The following is an 11,599-nucleotide window of genomic DNA, read 5'->3' as shown; positions in this document are numbered from 1 at the left end:
TGTACATCAGCTAATATCTCGAAGTGCTGTACAGACACCCAGCCTAAAACCCCAAACAGCTAGTAATGCAGGTGTAGAAGCACGGTGGCTAGGAAAAACTCCCTAGAAAGGCCAAAACCTAGGAAGAAACCTAGAGAGAACCAGGCTATGAGGGGTGGCCAGTCCTCTTCTGGCTGTGCCGGGTGGAGATTATAACAGAACTATGCCAGATGTTCAAAAATGTTCATAAGTGACAAGCATGGTCAAATAATAATCATGAATAATTTTCAGTTGGCTTTTCATAGCCGATCATCAAGAGTTGAAAAACAACAGGTCTGGGACAGGTGGCGGTTCCATAACCGCAGGCAGAACAGCTGAAACTGGAATAGCAGCAAGGCCAGGCGGACTGGGGACAGCAAGGAGTCACCACGGGCGGCAGTCCCGACGCATGGTCCTAGGGCCCAGGTCCTCCGAGAGAAAGAAAGAGAGAAGGAAAAATTAGAGAGAGCCAAGATTTTCAAAATGTTCATAAATGACAAGCATGGTCAAATAATAATCAGGAATAAATCTCAGTTGGCTTTTCATAGCCGATCATTAAGAGTTGAAAACAGCAGGTCTGGGACAGGTAGGTTCCGTAACCGCAGGCAGAACAGTTGAAACTGGAATAGCAGCAAGGCCAGGCGGACTGGGGACAGCAAGGTGTCATCATGCCCGGTAGTCCTGACGTATGGTCCTAGGGCTCAGGTTCTCAGAGAAAAGAGAGAGAGAAGGAGAAAATAGAGAGAGCCAAGATTTTCAAAATGTTCATAAATGACAAGCATGGTCAAATAATAATCAGGAATAAATCTCAGTTGGCTTTTCATAGCCGATCATTAAGAGTTGAAAACAGCAGGTCTGGACAGGTAGGGGTTCCGTAACCGCAGGCAGAACAGTTGAAACTGGAATAGCAGCAAGGCCAGGCGGACTGGGGACAGCAAGGTGTCATCATGCCCGGTAGTCCTGACGTATGGTCCTAGGGCTCAGTTCTCAGAGAGAAAGAGAGAATGAGAGAATTAGAGAGAGCATACTTAAATTCACACAGGACACTGGATAAGACAGGGAAAGTACTCCAGGTAACCAACTGACCCTAGCCCCCCGACACATAAACTACTGCAGCATAAATACTGGAGGCTGAGACAGGAGCGGTCAGGAGACACTGTGGCCCCATCCGAAGAAACCCCGAACAGGGCAAACAGGAAGGATATAACCCCACCCACTTTACCAAAGCACAGCCCCCGCACCACTAGAGGGAAATCCTCAACCACCAACTTACAATCCTGAGACAAGGCCGAGTATAGCCCACAAAGGTCTCCACCACAGCACAAACCAAGGGGGGCGCCAACCCAGACAGGAAGATCACGTCAGTAACTCAACCCACTCAAGTGACGCACCCCTCCTAGGGACGGCATGAAAAGCACCAGCAAGCCAGTGACTCAGCCCCTGTAACAGGGTTAGAGGCAGAGAATCCCAGTGGAGAGAGGGAACCGGCCTGGCAGAGACAGCAAGGCGGTCGTTGCTCCAGAGCCTTTCCGTTCACCTTCGCACTCCTGGGCCAGACTACACTCAATCATATGACCTACTGAAGAGATAAGTCTTCAGTAAAGACTTAAAGGTTGAGACCGAGTCTGCGTCTCTCACATGGGTAGGCAGACTGTTCCATAAAAATGGAGATCTATAGGAGAAAGCCCTGCCTCCCGCTGTTTGCTTAGAAATTCTAGGACAATTAGGAGGCCGCGTCTTGTGACCGTAGCGTACGTATTGGTATGTACGGCAGGACCAACTCGGAAAGATAGGTAGGAGCAAGCCCATGTAACGCTTTATCGGTTAACAGTAAAACCTTGAAATCAGCCCTTGCCTTAACAGGAAGCCAGTGTAGGAGGCTAGCACTGGAGTAATATGATCAAATTTCTTGGTTCTAGTCAGGGACTAGCAGCCGTATTTAGCACTAACTGAAGTTTATTTAGTGCTTTATCCGGGTAGCCGGAAAGTAGAGCATTGCAGTAGTCTAACCTAGAAGTAACAAATGCATGGATTAATTTTCTGCATCATTTTTGGACAGAAAATTTCTGATTTTGCAATGTTACGTAGATGGAAAAAAGCTGTCCTTGAAACAGTCTTGATATGTTTTCAAAAGAGAGATCAGGGTCAAGAGTAACGCCGAGGTCCTTCACAGTTTTATTTGAGACGACTTTACAACCATCAAGATGAATTGTCAGATTTAACAGAAGATCTCTTTGTTTCTTGGGACCTAGAACAAGCATCTCTGTTTTGTCCGAGTTTAAAAGTAGAAAGTTTCAGCCATCCACTTCCTTATGTCTGAAACACAGCTTCTAGCGAGGGCAATTTTGGGGCTTCACCATGTTTCATTGAAATGTACAGCTGTGTGTCATCCGATAGCAGTGAAAGTTAAACATTATGTTTTCGAAGAACATCCCCAAGAGGTAAAAATATATAGTGAATAACAAAGTGCGTCCTAAAAGGAACCTTGGGAACACCGAAATGTACAGCTTATTTGTCAGAGGACAGGGGACCATTCACAGAGACAAACTGATATCTTTTCGACAGGTAAGATCTAAACCAGGCCAGAACTTGTCCGTGTAGACCAATTTGGGTTTCCAGTCTCTCCAAAAGAATGTGGTGATCGATGGTGTCAAAGGCAGCACTAAGGTCTAGTAGCACGAGGACAGATGCAGAGCCTCGGTCTGACGCCATTAAAAGGTCATTTACCACTTCACAAGTGCAGTCTCAGTGCTATGATGGGGTCTAAAACCAGACGAAGCATTTCGTATACATTGTTTGTCTTCAGAAAGGCAGTGAGTTGCTGGCAACAGCTTTTTCTAAAATTTTTGAGAGGAATGGAAGATTCGATATAGGCCGATAGTTTTTTTATATTTTCCGGGTCAAGGTTTTGCTTTTTCAAGAGAGGCTTTATCACTGCCACTTTTAGTGAGTTTGGTACACATCCGTGGATAGAGAGCTTGTTTATTATGTTCAACATAGGAGGCCAAGCACAGGAAGCAAGCTCCTTCAGCAGTTTAGTAGGAATAGGATCCAGTATGCAGCTTGAAGGTTTAGAGGCCATGATTATTTTTCATCATTGTGTCAAGAGATATAGTACTAAAACACTTAAGTGTCTCTCCCGATCCCAGGCCCTCGCAGAGCTGTGCAGATCCAGGACAGCTAAGCCCTGGAGGAATACGCAGATTCAAAGAGGAGTCCGTAATTTGCTTTCTAATGGTCATGATCTTTTCCTCAAAGAAGTTCATGAATTTATTACTGCTGAAGTGAAAGCCATCCTCTCTTGGGGAATGCTGCTTTTTAGTTAGTTCGCAACAGTATCAAAAATAAATTTTGGATTGTTCTTATTTTCCTCGATTAAGTTGGAAAAGTAGGATGATCGAGCAGCAGTGAGGGCTCTTCGGTACTGCACGGTACTGTCTTTCCAAGCTAGTCGGAAGACTTCTAGTTTGGTGTGGCGCCATTTCCGTTCCAATTTCCTGGAAGCTTGCTTCAAAGCTCGGGTATTTTCTGTATACCAGGGAGCTAGTTTCTTATGACAAATCTTTTTCGGTTAGGGTGCAACTGCATCTAGGGTATTGCGCAAGGTTTAAATTGAGTTCCTCAGTTAGGTGGTTAACTGATTTTTGTCCTCTGACGTCCTTGGGTAGGCAGAAGGAGTCTGGGAGGGCATCAAGGAATTTTTGTGTTGTCTGAGAATTTATAGCACGACTTTTTGATGCTCCTTGGTTGGGGTCTGAGCAGATTATTTGTTGCGATTGCAAACGTAATAAAATGGTGGTCCGATAGTCCAGGATTATGTGGAAAAACATTAAGATCTTGAACATTTATTCCATGGGACAAAACTAGGTCCAGAGTATGACTGTGGCAGTGAGTAGGTCCAGAAGACATGTTGGACAAAACCCACTGAGTCGATGATGGCTCCGAAAGACTTTTGGATGGGTCTGAGTATCTCTCATGTGAATATTAAAAATCACCAAAAATTAGAATATGATCTGCTATGACTACAAGGTCTGATAGGAATTCAGGAAACTCAGAGAGGAACGCTGTATATGGCCCAGGAGCTCTATTAACAGTAGCTATAAAAGTGATTGAGTAGGCTGCATAGATTTCATGACTAGAAGCTCAAAAAAAACTATTTTTTGGGGTAAATTGAAATTTGCTATCGTAAATGTTAGCAACACCTCCGCCTTTGCGGATCTGGGATCCGGATATGGTCTACTTATTATAACCAGGAGGTGAGGCCTCATTTTATAACATATAATTCATCAGGCTTAAGCCATGTTTCAGTCATGCCAATCACATCAAGATTATGATCAGTGATTAGTTCATTCTATGACTGCCTTTTGAAGTGAGGGATCTAACATTAAGTAACCCTTGAGATGTGAGGTATCACGATCTCTTTCAATAATGGCAGAATGGAAGGTCTTTATCCTAATAAGATTGCTAAGGCGAACACCACCATGTTTAGTTTTTCCCAACCTAGGTCGAACAGACACAGTCTCAATGGGTATGGCTGAGCTACTACACTGACTGTGCTATTGGCAGACTTCACTAAGCTGGCAGGTTGGCTAACAGCCTGCTGCCTGGCGCCTGCACCCTATTTCATGTGGGCTAGAGGAGTTAGAGCCCTATCTATGTTGGTAGATAAGATGGAGCCTCCACCTAGGATGGAGTCCGTCACTCCTCAGCAGGTCAGGCTTGGTCCTGTTTGGGTGATCTCAGAAAGAGGGCCAATTATCTACAAATTCTTTCTTTTTGGGAGGGCAGAAAACAGTTTTCAAAACCACACTGAGTGCTGAGACTCTGCTGTAGAGCTCGTCATCCCTAACTGGAGCCAGAGACAAATTACTCGATGCCGACACAATCTTTCTAGCTGATTTACACGCTGAAGCTATGTTGCACTTGGTGACCTCTTTGTTTCATCCTAACATCGTTTTGCCGACGTGATACAATATCTCTATACTCTCTACACTCGCCAGATTTAGCTTTAGCCAGCACCATCTTTAGATTAGCCTTAACGTCGGTAGCCCTGCCCCCTGGTAAACAGTGTATGATCGCTGGGTGATTCGCTTTAAGTCTAATACTTCGGGTAATGGAGTCGCCAATGACTAGGGTTTTCAATTTGTCAGAGCTAATGGTGGGAGCCTTCGGCGTCTCAGACCCGTAACGGGAGAGTAGAGACAAGAGAAGACTCGGCCTCAGACTCCGACTCGCCTACATAATGGGGAGAACCGGTTGAAAGTTTCTGTCGGCTGAAATGAGCGACACCGGTTGAGCATTCCAACAGCATTTCCCTCCGGAAGCCATGAGAAAGTTGTCCGGCTGCGGGGACTGTTGCGGGGGGATTTATACTAACGTTACTATCTGTACTTACTGGTGGCACAGACGCTGTTTCTTCCTTTCCTACACTGAAACTATACCCTTGCCTAACGATTGCGTCTGAAGCTGGGCTTGTAGCACAGCTATTCTCGCCGTAAGCGATCATTCTCCTGTATATTATGAGTACAGCGAATGCAGTTAGAAGACATCATGTTAATGTTACTACTTAGCTTCGGCTGTTGAAGGTGTTGACAAACCATGTCCAGATAAAGCGTCCGGAGTGAAAAAGTTGAATGAGGGAAAAAAGTTGCGAAGGAAAAACTAAAAATATAAACGGTAATTAAAAACAAAAACAAAACAAAAAAACGTAAAGTTGTCAGCTAGCAAAGTAAAGTTGGCAGCAAAACGCACAGCAACAAAACGCACAGCAACACGTCTGCAGATTCAACAGGAAGTGTGACGAAGGCCATAGCAGAATCTATGTGAAAGGTGTTATATACAGGGCATATTTATATTGTATATACAGGGCATATTTATATTGTATATACAGGGCATATTTATATTGTATATACAGGGCATAATTATTGTATATTACAGGCATATTCTATTGTGATATACAGGGCGTTATTCTATTGTTTTACAGGGCATATTTATTATTGTATTTACAGGGCATATTTATATTTATATAACAGGGCATATTTATATTGTATATACAGGGCGTATTTATATGTATATACAGGGCGTATTTATAATTGTATTTACAGGGCATATTTATATTGTATATACAGGCATATTTATATTGTATTTACAGGGCATATTTAATTGTTTATATATACAGGGCATATTTATATGTATATACAGGGCGATATTATATATTGTATTTACAGGGCATATTTATATTGTATATACAGGGCGTATTTATATTGTATTTACAGGCATATTTATATTGTATTTACAGGCATATTTATATTGTATATACAGGGCATATTTATATTGTATATACAGGGCATATTTATATTGTAATACAGGGCATATTTATGGTGTATATACAGGGCATATTTATTTTTATATACAGGGCATATTTATATTGTATAATACAGGGGGTATTTATGGTGTATATACAGGGCGTATTTATATTGTATTTACAGGGCATATTTATATTGTATATACAGGGCATATTTATATTGTATATACAGGGCATATTTATATTGTATTTACAGGGCATATTTGTATTGTATTTAAATATGTCTTCTCTGTTAAAATAAAGGTTAAAATATATAAAATAAACACTCCTCTACTATACTATACTACATTATCATCATCTCCCCTGTGTTCTAGGTGCTGATCTTCACCCAGAACCTGTTCTCCAGTCTAACCTGGTCCTCCTATAGTCACTTCCCAGAGCTCTATGAGATAGATCTGAGCCACAACGCAGTTCCAGAGGTTCCCCTGTCCCCCGGCCCGGTTCTCCCCACCCTGGGGGTTCTACGTCTGGTAGGGAACCGCATTAGAACCTTGCCCCCTCACTCCTTCAGGGCCACGCCGGGCCTGCTAGAACTCTATCTGGACCAGAACGTCCTGGAGACACTAGATGACCTGTCCTTCTCTGGGCTCAGGCTGCTACAGGTCAGTACTTAGTTCATTAGTTGATTTGTTTATTGGTTAACCTGTCCTTCTCTGGGCTCAGGCTGCTACAGGTCAGTACGCCACTTAGTTAATTAGTTGATTTGTTTATTGGTTAATTGTTTGGTTACCTGATTAGCTAGTTAGTTAGCTATTCAGTCCATTTTTTTGTTAGCTAGTCAGTCAGTTAGCTAGTCAGCCAGTTAGTTAGTTAGTTAGCTAATCAGTTAGTTAGTTAGCTAGTCAGTAAGTTAGCTAGCTATTTAGCTATCGAGTTAGTTAGTTAGTTAGTTAGCTAGTCAGTCAGTTATATAGTCCGTTAGTTAGCTAGTTAGTTATCTAGTCAGTCAGTTAGCTAGTCAGTACGTTAGCTAGTTACTTAGCTTGTCAGTCAGTTAGTTATTTAGCTAGTCAGTAAGTTAGTTAGTTAGCTAGCTAGCTAGCTAGTCAGTCAGTTAGTCAGTTAGCTAGTCAGTTACTTAGTCAGATAGTTAGCTAGGCAGGCAGCTAGTTAGTTAGTTAGCTAGTCAGTCAGTTAGTTAGCTAGTTAGCTATTCAGGCAGCTAGTTAGTTATCTAGTCAGTCAGTTAGCTAGTCAGTCAGTAAGTTAGCTAGTTAGTTAGCTTGTCAGTCAGTTAGTTATTTAGCTAGTCAGTTAGTCAGGAAGTTAGTTAGTAAGTTAGTTAGTTAGCTAGCTAGTCAGTCAGTTAGTCAGTTAGCTAGTCAGTTAGTTAGTCAGCTAGTTAGCTAGTCAGGCAGCTAGTAGGATAGTCAGTTAGCTAGTCAGTCAGTTAGTTTGTCAGTTAGTTAGTCAGTTAGTTAGTTAGTCAGTCAGCTAGTAAGTCAATTAACACCCCTGTTGTTGTTTGTTCTAGATCCTGGAACTTTCTCAGAACCGTATCTCTGTTCTGCCCCCTCTGATGTTTCGCTCCCTCCCGGCCATCGAAACCCTGATTCTAGAGCAGAACCGCATCAGAACCATGCCTGACCAGTGGTTCTCTGCCAAACCTGACGTTCCCTACACCTACCTGTCGCAGAACCCCTGGGCCTGCTTCTGTAAGGTACATTCTCTAGTCTAGTCTATAACCTTGTAAGGTATGTTCTCTAGTCTAGAACCCTGAAAGGTATGTTATCTAGTCTATAACCCTGTAAGGTATGTTCTCTAGTCTATAACCCTGTACGGTATGTTCTCTAGTCTAGAACCCTGTAAGGTATGTTCTCTAGTCTAGAACTCTGTAAGGTATGCTCTCTAGTCTAGAACCCTGTAAAGTACATTATCTAGTCTAGTCTAGAAACCCATATTTAATTTTTTATTTATTTTTATTTCACCTTTATTTAACCAGGTAGGCTAGTTGAGAACAAGTTCTCACATACCACCTTGCAACGCCACCACCACACTGCACTACAATCACACCCAGCGTGTTTCTTGCAAGGTAAACCACCTATCAAAATACAATACAACTTTAGTAACCCACTTCAATACAATACAACCACTTTATTTAACACCACACCCACTATTCACACACAAAAACACTCCCTTTTTTTATTAACAGCCACCTTACAGAATACAAAAATACATAACCTTTAAATCTCAAACCCACCACCTACACCACCATAATCACACCATCCTCTACATCTCATTAACACCACACCACACCCACTACAAATACGAATACAACTTTATTAACCACCTTCAAACACACACATAACCACTATCATTTCTATCTACACACCCACCTTCAAACACCATACAATCACCCAACACACTTTATTCAACCACCACCCACAAAAAAACACCAATCACAACTTTATTACCACACACCACACACACCCACACACACCCTTCAAATAACACACTACACAACCACTATTCATTAACACGTCCATTCCTTCAACATGACACACACATCAGCCAACTTTATCTACACTCACACCTCTCAAAACAACCAATACAACTTTACACCATACACCCAGTACCACCACCCTTCAAAAAAAACAATACACAACTCTTATTACACACCCAACCTATTCAACAAAACAACCACCACACCTTACCCACACCACACTATTCACCTACCCATCACACCCTTCAAAATACATTCCATCACCACCACACTCTATTACTATCAACACCCTTACCCAAAAAACACAATACCCATTCATCTTCACTTAACACCCAACCCACACACACCCCACCACCCACACACCAACTCCTATCACATACAATACACTCTTATTAAATCCCACCTTCAAAAAACAATAAACAACTTATTTAAAACCCACACCCTAAGAGAACGTACATTACAGGGTTCACACACCGACTAGACAACGAAACACCACCACGAGAGACCAATAATCACCGGGCTATCCTAGACCAGAAACCACGACATTATCAGGGTTCAGACTAGAATAGAGACACACATCCCACACTCTCTAACAGCGCAGCATCCACACTACGCCAAAACACTAGAGAAAGATACACAATACGCGCAGCGAGCTCTCCACACGACTAACGAATACGAAAACACAACACACCACTAATCCATTACAAGAGTCCATCCAGAACACTCACGAACACAGTAACATTAACAGGGTTCAAGCACACACGACAACCAGACAAACCATAACACCATTCTACAACGGACGATATCTAGACCTAAGAGAACGAGTCCACAAACTATACAGGGTCTAGACTGATGAGAGAACATACCTTACACGATTCCTCACGCAACTAGAGAACACACATTACACTACGCAGCGCTCTCGAGCACACACGAGCCGACTAAGAAATCACACACAAACATAACACTTACACCACCACGAGCCGATCTTCAGCACTACAGCAATCAAAAACACCACCACCATTAAAAGGTTTCTCACGCAACTACGCACACCACTACAGCCAAGACACAACCCACATAACACTTACACCAGGGTTTTTAGACAAGAACATAGCACGAAACACAACACCACAACTACACACAACCCAGGGTTTCTACAGACATAGCAACTCACACACCGACAGAACAGAACTTACACGGGTTCTAGACTAGAATAGAAAAACATACCTTAACAAGGTTTACAGACTAGAATAGAGAACATACCCTTACAGGGTTCTAGACTAGAATAGAGAAACATACTTACAGGGTTCTAGACTAGAATAGAAAACACACTTACAGGGTCTAGACTAAGATACACCTTACTCACCAGGAGATCTTAGACAGACATATGTACATTTACAGGGTTCTTAGACTAGAATAGAGAAACACCTTACAGGGTTCTTGACTAGAATAGAAAACATTTAAAAGTTCATAGACTAGACTAGAGAACATCTTACAGGTTGTAGACTAGAAGAGAAACACACTGTACAGGGATCTAGACTAGATAACCTACCTTACAGGGATCTTGACTAGAGAATGTACATTACAGGGTTCTAGACTAGAATAGAAGAACATACCTTACAGGGTTCTTGACTAAATAGAAAACATACCTTAAAAGGTTCTAGACTAGACTAGAGAACATCTTACAGGGTTCTAGACTAGAATAGAAAACATACCTTAAAAGGTTCTAGACTAGACTAGAGAACATACCTTACAGGGTTCTAGACTATAAAAGAAAACATACATTAAAAGGTTCTAGACTAGACTAGAGAACGTACATTCTAGACTAGAATAGAGAACACACCTTAAAAGGTTCTAGACTAGACTAGAGAATGTACATTAAAGGGTTCAAGACTAGAATAGAGAACATACCTTACAGGGTTCTAGACTAGAATAGAGAAACACCTTAGAGGGTTCTAGACTAGAATAGAAAACATACCTTAAAAGGTTCTAGACTAGACTAGAGAACATACCTTACAGGGTTCTAGACTAGAATAGAGAACACACCTTACGGGGTTCTAGACTAGAATATAAACATACCTTAAAAGGTTCTAGACTAGACTAGAGAACATACCTTACAAGGTTCTAGACTAGGCTAGAGAACATACCTTACAGGGTTTCTGAACTGAGAACTTCCTACAGGGCTCTAAACTAGGCTAGAGAACGTACCTTACAGGGCTCTAGCGACTAGTGAACATGCCTTACATGCCTTACTAGAACACTGGTTCTAGATTAGAGATTTTACACTTTACAGGGTTCTGACTACATAACATACTTACATGGTTCTAGACTAGACCAACAAACATACCTTACAGGGTTCTAGACTAGAACAGAGAACATACCTTATATGGTTTCTAGACTAGATAATTAACTTTACAGGGTTCTAGACTAGAAAAGAGAACATACCTAATAGGGTTCTAGACTAAATATTAACTTTACAGGGTTTTTAGACTAGAGAATGTACCTTACAGGCTTCTTGACTAGAGAACATACCTTACAGGGTTCTAGACTATAGAACGTACCTTACAGGGTTCTAGATACAAGATAATGTGCCTAAATGGTTCTACAGCACGTACTTTACAGGGTTATAGACTAGAGAACACACTTACATGGTTCTAGACTAGAGAACATACCTTACAAGGTTCTAGACTAGAGAACATAATATATGTTATGTGTTGTTGTTTGTGTCGCACTGCTTTGCTTTAATCTTGGCCAGGTCGCAGTTGTAAATGAGAACT

General features: G+C 41.8%; 1 protein-coding gene across 1 annotated transcript in view; it reads left to right on the top strand.

Moving 5' to 3' along the window:
• LOC112075288 (platelet glycoprotein Ib alpha chain) overlaps positions 1-8,318 on the top strand; it is a 25,262-nt gene extending 16,944 nt beyond the window's left edge. Inside the window, exons 3-4 of the mRNA XM_070440845.1 lie at positions 6,697-6,984; positions 7,857-8,318. Of these exons, the coding sequence (XP_070296946.1) occupies positions 6,697-6,984; positions 7,857-8,060 (492 nt within the window). The 3' untranslated portion in view covers positions 8,061-8,318. The remainder of the gene's footprint in view (positions 1-6,696; positions 6,985-7,856) is intronic.
• Positions 8,319-11,599: the final 3,281 nt, after the last annotated feature.

Source organism: Salvelinus sp. IW2-2015, unplaced genomic scaffold (genome assembly GCF_002910315.2).
Source record: "Salvelinus sp. IW2-2015 unplaced genomic scaffold, ASM291031v2 Un_scaffold3065, whole genome shotgun sequence".
Classification (NCBI taxonomy): Eukaryota; Metazoa; Chordata; class Actinopteri; order Salmoniformes; family Salmonidae; genus Salvelinus; species Salvelinus sp. IW2-2015.
This window is presented reverse-complemented; position numbering and strand designations above follow the sequence as displayed.